The 14,880-nt window shown below is 42.2% G+C and overlaps 1 protein-coding gene across 2 annotated transcripts in view; it reads left to right on the top strand.

Moving 5' to 3' along the window:
• HS2ST1 (heparan sulfate 2-O-sulfotransferase 1) overlaps nucleotides 1-5,959 on the top strand; it is an 89,586-nt gene extending 83,627 nt beyond the window's left edge. For both annotated transcript variants that reach the window (XM_053391858.1, XM_053391857.1), the window contains exons 5-7: nucleotides 143-240; nucleotides 1,810-1,967; nucleotides 4,432-5,959. In XM_053391858.1, coding sequence (XP_053247833.1) covers nucleotides 143-240; nucleotides 1,810-1,967; nucleotides 4,432-4,658 — 483 coding nt within the window. In that variant the 3' untranslated portion in view covers nucleotides 4,659-5,959. The remainder of the gene's footprint in view (nucleotides 1-142; nucleotides 241-1,809; nucleotides 1,968-4,431) is intronic.
• The last annotated feature ends 8,921 nt before the right edge of the window (nucleotides 5,960-14,880 follow it).

Genomic DNA, 14,880 nt, shown 5'->3' with positions numbered 1-14,880 from the left:
GATGCACAAAGTGACAGGCCTCTTAGTAAGCTATTGTGAGGTAACGCAGCCCAAGTTCATGTAGAAAAATAACTGCACTAAGAAGTTTGATATTTAAGATGGAAATTTATAGCTCACTCTTGAGTTTTTGTCTTTGTTCCAGACGTTTGATGAATGTGTAGCAGCTGGAGGCTCAGATTGTGCCCCTGAGAAACTCTGGCTTCAAATTCCGTTCTTCTGTGGCCACAGCTCTGAGTGCTGGTAAGACGATGGAATTGCTTTAAATTGCAGATTAAATAAATTATCCATGTGAAGTGTATTTTATTAAATCAGAATGTGTAGCAGAGGTTAAGATTTTGAGAAGGAACACATTTGATTAACAAGTGTACTTTGTGGTTATCTTCCGAAGTATCAAGCAGAAAAATGGTTGAATTATTATTTGTTAAATTTCTATACCACCCATCATCTGAGGATCATAGAGTGGTTTACAAAATAAAAACACAAAGATACATAACACAGTAACAAAGAAAAACAATACCCCCATTATTATTGATTGAATTTCCATGAATGCTACAGAAAACTACCAACCATTTTCAAACTGAACTCTGTATCTCCTTTCTAAACACCAGTGTCAGTGTTTGGGTATGTTGATTAAAAACCATGTAACTATGGGATTCTCCCCCCCCCCCCCCCGGTTTAAAATGTCATGGCTTGGATCTAAACTTAGTCTTCTGTGGATAGAAGGCTTCTTTCATCCACAGAAAGCTTTCGATCCCACTGGCAAAAGTGGCAATGATTTGCTCCTCACTCTGTCATTCCTCCACTGTTGTGGATGGTCTCCTAAGTCTCTTCCCTCTCCCTTTAAATGACTGGAGCATCATCTGAGCAAAGTTCTGCTTAGGGAGATGTGCTCACTGGTAGCAGCAAGATCAGTTTCTAACCTGGTATAAATGTTCAACCTTTAGGTCTCAAACCCAATTGTTCTTAGCTGGCGGAAATAAACTTTATGGCTGCTATAATGTAAACATGGATTAATTTGAGTGCTCAATTCCATTTTGAATGTCTGAAGGTGTTCATGAAATGAAGTTTAGATGTTGATTTGTCATATTACAGTAACTAGGGTAAAGCCTTGTTATACGGTTTGCTTAATAGTAGGAGAAAAAATAGTAGCTCCGATTTATTTACTTTTAATTGAGATAATATGCTTAATATGCTGTGTCAGATGGCATATGTATGACAAATCTCCTACACTGTATTTCTATGTAGGAGAGAAATGCATATATGGTCGCTTCAGATTATTTGGACCAAGGCTTCAGCAAGTGCTTTCAAAGTATCAGATATACAAATTCTCAACCATTCTGCAAACCTCTCTTTGTTTATCCTCTTACAGAGCAATCTTGCTAAAATGCAGATAAACTGCAATCGGTTGTGGAAGACTGGTGCAAAGTTCCAACATGCCTTTCAGTTTCTGCTTTTATGCCACGTCCAAATTGATACTTTTGAACTCTTTGATATAACAGCAAAATTTTCCATACTGAACACCATGCAACATACTTGAAAAAGGCATTAGTGTTATCAAAAAGTTAGAAATCAGAGCCATAAATCTTTTGACATCTAACCTAGGCCATGAAGAGAGCAAAAAAAATGGGGAGCAGGGGGGAAAAAGCAAAGGAAATTAAAAATGTGTGTGGCTGAAACTTTGTTTTCTTGCCTGTGCAAAGATAACAGCTAAGCCATTCTTTTAGCCTGGTGTGAGAATATCTAAATGAAGGGAACCAAAATTCTTGGCAGACATCAAAACCTTCCTGTAATTACTTTTTATCGTTTTAGGAATGTGGGAAGCAGATGGGCTTTGGAACAAGCCAAATACAACTTGATTAATGAATATTTCCTAGTGGGAGTTACTGAAGAGCTTGAAGACTTTATTATGTTGCTGGAGGCAGCTTTGCCCCGCTTCTTCAGGGGTGCTACAGAACTATATCGCACAGGTATTTAAATAGCCACCCGCTAGGCCATTTTCATCTTCCTCCTTTCCCCCCAAAGCTTCTCTTTCACATACCCTTTAGGACAGGGGTCCTCAAACTTTTCAAACAGGGGGCCAGTTCACTGTCCCTCAGACACTGTTGGGGGCCAGACTATAGTTTGAAATATAATATGAACGAATTCCTATGCACACTGCACATATTTTATTTGCAGTGCACAAAAAACAGGAAAAACAATACAATGTTTAAAATGAAGAATGGTTTTAATCAACATAAACTTATAAGTATTTCAATGGGGGGGGGTATGAGAGAGAGAGAGAGAGAGGGAGGGAGGGAGGGAGGGAGGGAGGGAGGGAGGGAGGAGGGTGACTGAATAAGAGGGAGGAAAATAAAGAGGTGCCGCCTCAGGCTCTGGGCAGTGGTGGCAGCAGCATCTGGCTGCTCCTCCCTCAGTGTCCTCTAGCAGGAGACCCAGCACCCCAGGCCCGGCTGTGGTGCTGGTGACGGCCACTGCGCCTTCATGCTACGCCTGCATTTCCACAGGCCTTCCTCAGTGGCAGTGGCTCCCCTGGGCTTGGCTCCTGGCCCGGCTGGTCCAAGGGCTGGTCCCTCCCCATTCGGACCTGCTTTGCCTGGCAACCTGGGATCGCAATGGGATTGATGGGCGGCCAAGTGGGAAGGGGCTGGAGGGTGTGGTCTGAGGAGAAGCCGGAAGGGATTGGACCCAGCCGTTTGGAATAGTAGCGGTTTGGAGGGAAGGAAGGTCATGTTGGCTGGGACCATCTGGGCAACGGGAAGGAGGAGCGCTGCGGGTTCTGCAATTGCCGGGCGGGCCGGGTTCAGGACCTGGCGGGCTGGATGTGGCCTGCGGACCGTAGTTTGAGGACCCCTGCTTTAGGGCATGAATGAGCAATTTTCCTGAAACAGCAGTCCATTCCCCTACCCACCTCAAGAGACTGACTTACCTATATTGGTACATGTGCAATCCCAGTGTCGTTTCCAGTTTCCTATTTTGGATACTCTGCATCAAGTACACGGCTGTATTATCCACTAGGCTCCTCTCTGCCTGTGAGTGAGAAGCTACATGCAGTACGAACTGCACTCCCAGGTCCTTATGGGGCTTTAAATACCAGCCAATGTCACGGGGCCAAAGAATCATAAATGGTACAGTTGGAAAGGGACCACAAGGCTCATCTGGCTAGCCCAACTGCCTGCAGTGCAGGAATTACAACAAAAGAATCTCTGACAGATGACTATCCAACTTCTGTTTCAGAACCTCCAAGGAGGGTGGGTCCACCAGCTTCCAGTCAAACAGCTCTTGCTGCCAGGAGGTTCTTCCTAAAGTCTGTAGTTATTCAGTGTGAGAATAGTTGTACAAGTTGCTGGAAAGAAGGAAGAGGGGCTGCCAGGCTGCCATAAGGAAGCTGAGCAGTGTAGGCAAAGTCCACAAAGAACGTGGGATCAGACCGGATTGATTCAAGTAAAATTTGAATGATTAGCGATAAGACTCTACTCTTGTTCACGTCGCATAACCTGCTGACCAGCCTGCTTCGGTAAGCTCATTGTGGTTTGCAACTTGCCTTGGTAGAGGCATGCAGATTCTTGGGGCCGCCGTCTAATGCAAAAGAAGAATAGGAATGGAACTGTTTTCTATCTCCCCAAGGATTAAGTGACATTGAGAACAAAGCCTGCTCCTCTGTTTCTGGATTCTGCTGTAGTTCAAGGGTAGCCCATGTGCAGGTGTTAGTGGGCTACAGTTCCATCGCCCCCAGACAGCGTAGTCAGGGGTGGTGAAACATGTAGTCCCTCCGTATACATTGACTGTCCCCGTTTGTCGGAACCTTGAGAACTGGCTTTGATAGCAATAAGAGGTATATTAGTACTGTAAGCATATAATGCATATAACACATTGCAGCATAGAATGCAAATAGCATATTCCCACAACAAATATTCAGGATGACTCACTTACCACCTTGCTTTAAATGAAAATTGTTGATGGCATCATGTGAGAGGTTGCTGTGAATTTGGTGAAACAAATTGTTTGCCCAGTATTTTTTTTTACTAACTTTATCGTTGATCATACTGAATTTCCAAAGAAGCATTAATCATGATTGAAACAGATATCTTAAATGGATGTGATGTGAGGAAATGCAGTTCCCAATGCAAACACTTCCTCTTTATGGTTTTAATAATTAAGCTCTTTAAACAGCGGGAGGAATGTGCGCTGAGAGAGCACACTAATGCAAATGCATTCATGTTTAATGTCAGAGCTTCCAGTTTCTCAGTCCCGGAGGCTTAATAAATCTTGGCCCAAGTTCTGTCACTTTATGTACCCATTTAGCAACCTGCTGATGAAAGAATACCCTGCACAGAGACACACAAACTTTTCCTGGTCTATGTTTCTGCTCCTCTGGGAGCATTCAAGCTATGAGTCAAAGTGAAGTTATGACTTTCTACGTTTTGCTTTTAGGCAAGAAGTCTCATCTTAGGAAGACAACGGAAAAGAAACTCCCCACAAAAGAAACCATTGCAAAGCTGCAGCAGTCTGAAATATGGAAAATGGAGAATGAGTTCTACGAATTTGCACTGGAGCAGTTTCAATTTGTCAGAGCACATGCCGTCCGGGAAAAAGATGGAGAGTTGTACATTCTGGCACAAAACTTTTTCTATGAAAAGATTTACCCTAAATCGAACTAAGGACGATGCATCTTTTTAGGCTAGGGACTAAACCTTTGGGCCACATTCTTATTTTCAGCCCCAACTTTTAGATTGCTGATGCACCAACTGAGGCACCTCAGTCCTTGAGCTCAGTAAAATGAATTGTGGGTTCCTCAAAGAAGATGGCTGCTGACCAGATACGTTGGTAATCCAAAAGTATAAACTTCAGTTTAATCTCAAAGAAGGCTGCTCTTCAACTCCTGCAGAAGCCTACATACACATTTACAGAAACTAACCACTTACCAATTATGTTGCTGAAACGATAAAGATGAAAGCCCTCTCTTTCCGCTCTTTTTGATTCATAGAACAGCTTATTTTAGTTAACCTCCTGGGAAGAGGAAGCTGTTGGTTCCCTAGCTTCAACATGGAAATTTGGGTTGTATACGTTTATGAATAATGTTAATAACCGGCTGACATCTGTGCTTTGTTCTTGTGAATTCATATCACATGAATCATGTTCAATCATGTTCTGCTGAGAAATGCTGCAGCTGGACTTGCCCATATTTTGTCAGTGTGGGGTTTTCATTTTAAAGAGCTAAATTGATCATCAGTGTGTTTGAAAATTCAAATTCCATAGTGATCTTGTCAGAACACCTAAAACCAAGGCAGTGTTTCTTTAATATCCTCTGCACTTCCAACTAATGTTGGGAAAACACCTCTTCAGAAGCTGGCTTTTGCCTGCACTTCAATATAAAACAAATAGTGAATTCTGTATCCTTGTTGCATAGATTCTTTGTACTTTAAAGAACTACTGGTGAATCCATATTATGACTCAACTAGTGAGCTGTGGTATGGTTAGGGGTTTCCTATTTAGATACTTTTACCTGTAGAATATTTTTACTAAGGTGCTTTATAATGTGTTTTAAAGCATTGCATTTGAAAAAAAAGGAATAAAATGCTGTAAATAATGCATATTTTATGTATTTGGACCAAAAGGTTATGGACAACTAGTTTAACACATTTTTGCACCAGTTTTGCCGTATGTGAAGTAGAAGCATCCCACCTGCCGTTCAAATTCCAGTTTTGAGTTAACTCTTGGACATCGCTGAAATGCACTTCAATGACCTCAACAACTTTAAATACACAGTGTGTCTGTCCAGGAGCCCCCTTTGCAAAAAAAGAGAAAGAAACACCCTCCTTAATCTGTATCCTTTTATCATGCTTAAAAGGAAAAGGGAAACGGATGCCTGTGGCCTGGCCAAAAGAGATACACAGAAATTGACGTCAATGTGTTCAGGGCACTGCTTTATGTTACTTCAGTAAATGTGCATTTGCCATGATTAGCACCTTATAGTAACTTCTGTACACGAGGTTGTTTAGCAGTTGGTTGTATACTGGGAAGCTACATTTTAACATAATTCTAGAAAAACTGCAGTTCTTCAAATTCCCTAGCTGCATATGTTTTTACTGGAAGGTTTTATGTTTTGTTTTTGTTTTTTTACTATATATATATATATATATATATATATATATATATATATATATATATTAAAGTTTGCAGATTTTTTCTAGTTCATTTAAATCCAGCCTTTGAGCATCCTATTCTATAGGATGTCAAAGTGTAGCATAGATGTATTGATAGAAGAACGTTACCAAAATTGTCCGCTATACGAACACAAAGTTGTTAGCTGTCTGTAAACTGAATGTTTTGATGCCAAAAACGGGATCCTGTTACAAAAGGGTGATGAGTATATTAAGGAAAGCTTTTAATTTTCTCTTCTTCTTCTTCCTTTTGGCTTGCTCTTAAAGATGTAAAAATAGCACCACCTTCCTAGGCAGTTTCTTCTTTTCAGTCAGCAGTCATTCGTAGTGTTCTTTGTTAATTTTTTTCCAATGTATGACCATGAGCCAGAGTGTGTTCATAGCCATGTTGGTTCAACTGAATGAGACGCAGAAAAAGCAAAAACAAAACAAACTATCATTAGACCAATTTGCTACTTGCAGCTGCGTGTTCAATGTCAGGTGCTGATGCTCGGAGCACAACTAGAATCACGATTGTCCAGGCTGATTGATTTGTTAGTGGGCCTGTTGATTCCATTCTCACATGTTAGGAAGAGAGTCTGAGTGCCTCAAAAACCAAGGGCGGTGTAGCATAGTGCCACCAAGTTGACTGAAAGTATGATGGTGCAAACAATCAGCAAAGCTGCCATTTGGACCCTTTAACTCAGAGCCGCGGTACAGACTTCATGAGGTAGGCTGGTTACAATTCCCGATACCATATCCACTGTGTTGACATGTCCTCAAAACAAGAGGTGCATGTATATTAATTAGGTGTTAAGATATTTAGGCAGCCTGTAGAAACGGCTTTGGTAGTTAAGGTTTATTTTCGATATTCCGGCTGTCCAGTGTACAGTAATCTGAGAGTAAAATGCTAATGAACCCGGCGGGGCTTCTGAATAACCATGTCTAAGACCACACTGGCAGCGTAATAAGCGAAAAATAGTTGACGGGTAGATAATAAAAGTAGAAAGTGTTGGTTTCCCATGTGCTCATCTTAAGCTTGAGCGATTGTGGACAGCTTAGCTTAAGTTACCCTAAGTCATAAATGAAATTTCTTGAGTCGTGTTTGGCTTCGGGAGATGACGTCGCCATGCCCCACTCTAGTTGAGGATGATAAAATTTCTCATGACGTTTTGCTTCTTCTCCCTAGTTGTATAAGATGTTGCAGAACTGAGAGGTAGGCAATTTTGAAAATATTGGCAGAAATTTATAATGGGCCTCCTCCCATTATAGCCAGTGTTGTGTGGTGGTTAAGAGCAGTAGTCCCGTAATCTGGGGAACCGGGTTCGCGTCTTCGCTCCTCCACATGCAGCTGCTGGGTGACCTTGGGCCAGTCACACTTCTTTGAAGTCTTTCAGCCCCACTCACCTCACAGGGTGTTTGTTGTGAGGGAGGAAGGGAAAGGAGAATGTTAGCCACTTTGAGACTCCCTAGCGTAGTGATAAAGCGGGATATCAAATCCAAACTCTTCTTCTTCATCTTCTTCCCTGCGCTCTCTTCCATAATATATACTTTATTCATGAAGCGCCGGCAAACTATTTTTAAGGAGAGCACCGAATAAAGGTGCTTACAAAGTGAAAGGCAGGCATCTAAACACTTTAAAACTCGCTTTGCAAAGAGACACTGAAAATGTGACTCGTACCGTCTGCTCATACGGACAGTATTTAAAAGTTTAGAAAGGAATGGTTTACCTATGGCTGTTTTTATGTTCTGCATGTATAAGATCTGCTTTGCAAGTGCAAAAAACTAAAATCCAGTTTCTGGTTCAACAGCTGCAAGGAGAAGCTTTGGGGGTTCATTATCTGAATTTCAGGGGTAAGAGGGAGGAAGTTCAGAGCTTAGGTCTCTGGGGTATTGTTCACTCAGGACTAAAATACTCTGGACTTAGCTATCACGGTTTACTTTTCTGCTGTTCCTTAAATCGTTTCTTCCCACCCCATTTTTCAGACAGTTCCAAATACTTAAGGTTTCAAAGCTAACCATTACGACTAGCATGGTTATATGGATTGCGTTCTCATTTGCAGTGCTTAGAAAATTGCCTGGAACGTAATCAAGTATGAGTGGCTCCCCTGCTCACACATGGCAGGTCCTTCAGACATAAAGGCAAGCCATGGTTTCTCTTCGCCTCTTTTCCCTGCAAATCCCTGGATAACCTCCCAAACCATGGTGTAGAGTGTGAAACCTCATCCCAACCCAGACAGTGATTTTGTGTTGCTGACAAGCCATGATGGCTTGTTGGAACATTGTTCTGCTGGCAAGGTTTGCAAACCAGTTTGAAACCGTGTTTTCAGCTCCTGATTTTGATGGCTGTTTGTAAACCATGGTTTGTTGTGAGATTGGAGATCAGGAATCATTTCTGTTTTGAGTTCCCCTGCCCTTTAAGAGGCAGCCCCCCCCCCAAAAAAGCTCTTCTCAAGGTCAGGAGCCCCTCCAGAGTAGCATCCTGTAAAGGGGCTGCTGTCATAGAAAAATTTGCACAGCATATTAATAGGTGATGGATCTTGCCCATTGTTTTCTCGACACAGAGCCATGAAAATACCGCTGTGGGGGGAAAGCTGTTAAAAATGTTTGGATAGGAAAGTGAAATGTTGGAAAGGGGTGGAGAGAAGTATTTTGACCAGAAAAATGTATGCCAGAGGTTCCAAGCCCAATAGTATACGCCAGGACTATTGTGACTAATTCCCGCCCCGCCCCCCAATGGGGAACTTATTTTCCCAGTTTAATTGTCAACCAGAAATAAATTTGTATTGGCTTTTGAATAAAATATATTCTTTCAAATTGTAGCCCACAATCCCTGGTGACAGTTACCTGTAGATTTAAGTTCACTGAAATATTTTGATGCATGCATTGAAAAGTACAGTTAGGAACACTGGAATAAGTCTTACGGAATTCATTTACAAACCGCTAGTTAGCGAGGGACTGTGTTTCTCTTTGCTTGTTTATACATGTTTGGTGAAACCTGGAATTTTAGATGGGTTTCTATATCTGCCATAACATTCCTGATTATGATAGTATTTCCTTGAGCTATTGGATTATTACAAATTATATGAGAGTCCACATCCATACAAGAAAGGGCAGTACTATTTACGTGGATGGGAGACTCAGATAATTGTGTGCTTGCCTTGCTGTGTTGAATTTAAATGGGAGATCTATACATGCAAGCACTCTGTGGACTTGGGACGCAAGTATGGAGACGTTGCATTGTGGCACTGGTCTATGAGTGTTTGTCTACTCTGCAAGTGAAACTGTTTTAGTCATGGTTTGGCAGGTCAGGCACCCTAAGTATATCCTATTCATTTCTGGGTCCAGTTTAATGTGCAGCTTTTAACCTTTGCAGCCCTTAAACTGGACTCCAGTAGTATATCCGAACTACCGCTTGCACCCATATGAGCCTACCAAGGTGTTAAGATCAGCTTCGGAGGCTCTGCTGTCTGGCTCACCATTACAATTATTTAATTGCAGGTACCAGAGACAGGGCCTTGTTAGTGGTGACTCTTGGCTTCAGAATACCCTCTCCAGGGAAATATGCATAGCCACATTGATACTGGCTTTTAAAATAACTTTTAAGACTTTATTTCAATCCATGTGTGCTTGATGCGCCAGTTCATTAATTTTATTTGTTACTGCTCATTAGAGGATTCTTTGGGGCCCTTTGTTTTTCTTTTGTATAAAAAATTATGAACAGCTAGGCTCTGGAAGGTGGATTAGAAATCTGACAAATAGCCTACATTTCTTCCTTACAAATGAGAGATGCACCCTCCCTCCTGAATTCACTGAATTTTGTTCTTCTAGAATCTGCAACCTGCAAATTCACTTACGAAAGCGTGCAAATTGAAGAGCTGAACAGTATTTGTAGCAGATTCTAATTATTGGTACCTTTTTGGAAACCTTTAACGTGCAGAGCCATGTGGTCTGAAGCAAAGCTTTATACATAGAATATTTTTGCGAGCAAGTGCTTCAAAATATACAAATGTTAACATTCACAGACTTGTTCAAACACTGTATATTCTTAGAGACTTGAGCGATGGTTTCTGAAAAAGTGGTCTATTTCCAAATCTGTATTGCTGCCGAGACACTTTACATTTCTGAATACAGGCAGCTGCCACGTCATTCCCATCCTAAACATTTGCCTGTGTTTAAAACCTTCTGGTCCTGCATCCATGCCCTTGGCAACAAAGCCTTACTGATTTCCGTGAGATTTGCTTCCAAGTAAGTATGCATAGGATTGCAGCCAGAACAGCAGATCAAGTTGTGGCTTTTTAAGAGGAGGGGGGTGGGCGGAATACATCATGTGGCATTAGAAGTGTTTTGTATAAAGAAAATATGGTGCCTAAACTATGCTGCAGAGAAAGCATGCTGAAAAGCCTGTCTCACGCACTGCCAATTTAGCTCTTAAAAGGTGGATCATTTTGTGAGTCCTAGAGATCAGACCAGAAAGAGATTTTGAGGGGGGAAAGCGTGTAATCTACGATCAGCTGCCAGAATATATCCTATTTTAAGACCATGTAGCTATGTAAACTTTTGTGGCACCTATTTATAAACTGAAACCCTTGTAAAGATTTTTTTTCTTTTTAAATAGCAGGTTTGCTTTCAAAAATCTGTTTAGATGCTTGTTTCCCCCCTCGTACCGAAATTTTAGAAAACGGAAGCCGTGTTAGTTTGAGCATTTCAGAAGCAGTGTCGAATGTAATATTGAGAACTTGGATTGTGCCTCATTATTTTTTTAATACACACAGCTAAATGGTGCCTTTCCCCCCTCACAATCCATGTTAGAAGACGCTCGCCCCTCTCTCTCGTTTTCCTTCCTCTTCACGTGCTGATTTCAGTTGTGCAATACTCCCAAATCTAAAACCGTTTTGTCACATCTGTTTGAGATAATTGCTTCATTCCCCCCCCCGTACTTTGCTGAGAGCTTTCTGTTGTTGAAGTGTTTCAGTTGATTACCTAATGCAAATGATATATAAAATAAAATGCCCAATGGGAAAGGGGGAGGAGAGTCTAGTGTCTTTTTTTCTTCTTCCAGAAAACAAAATCTCAGATATTCAAATTGCTGGGGTTTGGTGGGGGGAGTCAGTACGAAAATGCACACATTTGGGTTTAAAAGTATAAATATCACAGGGATGGTTTCTCTTTATCGTCGCCCCGTTTCTGCAGTCATACCAGCCTCAAATAGGAAGCAGCGTTGAAATCCTTCATTAGTCACGTACATGGAGGTAGGACTATAGAAGTCTTGTGTTATGAAATTATGAAATTCAGTGGGTGATTGAGTAAATAGTGGCAAGGCCATTGAGTGGATTGAGTGTCTGTATTTTTAAGAGGTTCCAGTTGGTACAGATTCCTGTTTTGCTCAGGTAGGCAACTCAGTAAGAGTGTCTGCCTTTGAAACCAAACTTTTGGGCATCGCCCCTAGGCCTTAAGGAAATTGTGAATAGGAGGAGCAAAGGCACGGATGCACAGCATTGGGGTTAGGGCTCCAGAAAGCAACTAATTTGGAAGGAGAATAGCTGAAGCCTGAGCCAGCCACCACCCCGACCAGCAGTACATATAACCTTGGCCTATCCAAGCCTGACTTTCCTCCCCGAGGAAACGGCAGTGCAGCTCCAATTACCAGCACAGGCTTGAAGATGACTTCCAGGTGGTGGCAGTTGCTGCCATGCCACTGGGACTCGGAAAGCTCCCCTGGTTTTGAAAAACAGTGAAGCTTTTGTTTGGAGACTTAGACACACACACACAAGCATGTTAAACTGCCCTCTTGAAACGTTCTGCTTTCTGTAAAAGTGAGCTATCTCCGGAGAGGAACGTTTCGGCATGCGGTTGAGGCGGTGCAACCCCCTCCCGCTGCCCATTTGTTACCCCAAAGCTGTAATGCATCAATGCAACCTTTATGGAAATTCTGAGCTCTTAGCAGTTCTCTGCCGCAGCTGTCCTTTTAGCTGAGGGACGGTCAGCTGACTCCGCTTTTAAGTGCTTGCTTTGATCTCTTAATGGGATAGTTCCTAAATATTTAGTCATCAGCGTTTTACGCGCCGAAGCAACTGTTGTCTGGAGTTTCAGCCCTTTTTAGGATGACCTGCACTTCCAGCCAAGGAGACTCCTGAAGGTTAAATCTACTTGGGATTTAGCTTGGGAAGCAGATGAAAGGAGAGTGTTCTGATGGATTTCTAAACACGAATGTCGAACCTGCCCTATGTACAACTTTGCTACAGGTGCAGTCCGATACAGCTTTTATCCTCTAGAAATGGGCAGTTGCGTGGCCTGTAAAACTAGGTCACTTCCCCGCAACTTTCAACATGGAGCCATTTGGTTACCAAGGAGCATGACAACATCACAGTGTTCAAGGCCAGCATGCTGTGAAATAAAACATGCACATTTTTTAATGATGTCGTATAAGTTGTGCAAAGATCTTTAAAGGTGGAGACTGCCTTGCCGATGGCCTGCTAGGTAGCCCCAAACTTGCTGAGCAGAGAGAATGCTTCTTTAGAGCTAGGCTTGTGTATTTTTTATAGAAATATATTTTTCCTGGGTGCCACAGTTGAGCACAGTGTAAGTTTCTTTGCTTAATAAAATGCAAGAAGCTGCAAGTGAATCTCGAAAGCGATATCCAGATGTTTTTTGCCTGCTAAAGCCCCCCTCCTGCTGTGGCCTCCCCCTGGGTTTCATTACCACATAGCACAGATGTGGTAACTCACAATATGAGCTAATTTTAAAAAAACAAATAAGACTCTTTATTAAAAAATAGGCCCTACAAAGAACACCTGTGGGTTCAAAACAAAAGCTTCGGGACCTTTCAACTTCTGATAATAACCCAGGGTAACCCCATCAAAATTAAAGGGGCCAGGCAAGAGTTTGCCAGTTTTTTTTCTTCATAAACACACTTGTTTTAGATGGTGCCCTTTCAAGTTGTCTTCCCGCTTTGAGCATTAAGCTGTTTAAAATGAATGTGATTGCAAGATAATTCACATACTTTTAATTGGATCCTCAAAGCGAGTGCAATTTGGATTTTCTACTGAAACAGGGATATGGCACACAAGATGTACTGCTCCAAGTATGCATGACCCACCGGAAGCTTGAAGGCTTTGAGAAGACATTGCTAAGATGTTCAAACAACACTTCCTTATACGACATGGATGTTTTATGTTATCTACACTCTACAGGACTTCACTCAGGCAAACAGGAAAACCGATTTGGAGAAGGCAGTAGACAGACCTGGGAAATGGGCAGAACTTTGTACCACGTTCTTAAGAGGAAGTCTGAATACAAATTAGTACTATTGCACTGAGAAGATGCTTGTTGGTTAGGCAAGGGTTTCCTCTGGATACAAAGCAATACTGTTTAGTCTGTTTCCGCAAAGCAATAATAGCAGTCTTGATGGCTGGACTCAGTGGCATTTTTTGCATAGTGCCGGATACTGATGAGATAATCATAAAATGTCTTTCTGGCATTCCAGATAAACCTGCCAGAATACAAAACGAATGGATGGCTACGATTTCCCCTGATGCAAATAAAGGTAAGACTTAAGAAATGATAGCAGCATAAAGAGTTTCCCTTGCAGGCCCCATGAAAGGCTACCTTTTAGGTGGCGATATTGCTGCTTGCGTGGTGTGCTTTCAGCTGTTCAAACTACTTTTTACAACTACCCTCTAAAGTTGGCAGCACCAAAGCAACCTTCCTGGGCTGCAAGCCTGGGCAGTGTGGATGGAGGTCCTGGGCTGCCCAGACAACAGGACCCCCCTCTCGACCTCACTGATCTGGTCCAAGGGAAGGCAGAGCAAGACGTTTTGCACCAGCTGGGCTGCAGGGGTTGCAAGAAGGAGGTATACAAGGCTCCAGGGACTCCAGATCTGTGTAGGATTTACTCCTTAGCCTTGTCTTCTCCTGAAGATACCCTGCAAAGAGTTCTGGGTTCAGTCCCCAGCATCTGCAGGTAGGGCGGGGAGAGAACCTTGTCTGAAACTACCTGGAGAGCTGCTGCCAGCCAGTGTCAGTGATACTGAAGTGGGTGGACCAATGGTGTTACTTAGTTTAGCAGTTCCCTAACTGTGTACTACCCAGCCTATAAAACTATAAAGAGACCTCCATAAAACCCTTTGCAAGCTTATCTGGAGGGCCCTAACAGTGTGAAGAAGGTTTTTGTAAAGAGCTGTGTTTGCTGAGGAATAATCCCCTAGCTTTCAGTAGGTTTTTATAGCTTGGTAGAAACCAAGCTGGCTAGAATAGTAGTCCTCTGAGTTTTGGGGCTTAATTATATATATATAGATATAAAATCCTCAAATTACTCTAGGAAAGGAAAATGCCATGATCAGCAAAAAAAGAAGAAGAAAAAGAAAGAATTAGCACATTTGACCCTTCGGACAGGGCTCAGAGCAGATGTGTACACTTCAAAATCCGGTGAACGCTGTTTTGTGCAGAGGTTTCCCCAGCCTGTTTTCTTCCACTTCAGAATAAAGTATTGCAAAGGTTATGGCTTGTGTTTACACGCATGGACACAACTGCTCTGTTCCTAAGTTTCTGGGGTGTTTCGTTTTTACTCGGGTTCAGATTCTAAACACTGGTGTGTAACGCAGTTTCATACGCAGTAACGGGATGTCAGAATCACAGGCTTAGGACCGCTTTGCTTCTGCCCTGAATATCTTTTAAGTTATTACATTTGCCAGATTTATAAACTGCTTCGCGGCTAGAGACCATCGAAGTTGTATACAAC

This window comes from Podarcis raffonei, chromosome 6 (assembly GCF_027172205.1).
Source record: "Podarcis raffonei isolate rPodRaf1 chromosome 6, rPodRaf1.pri, whole genome shotgun sequence".
In the NCBI taxonomy this organism is placed as follows: domain Eukaryota; kingdom Metazoa; phylum Chordata; class Lepidosauria; order Squamata; family Lacertidae; genus Podarcis; species Podarcis raffonei.
The sequence above is the reverse complement of the archived record's forward strand: the minus strand, read 5'-3'. Positions and strand labels throughout refer to the sequence as shown.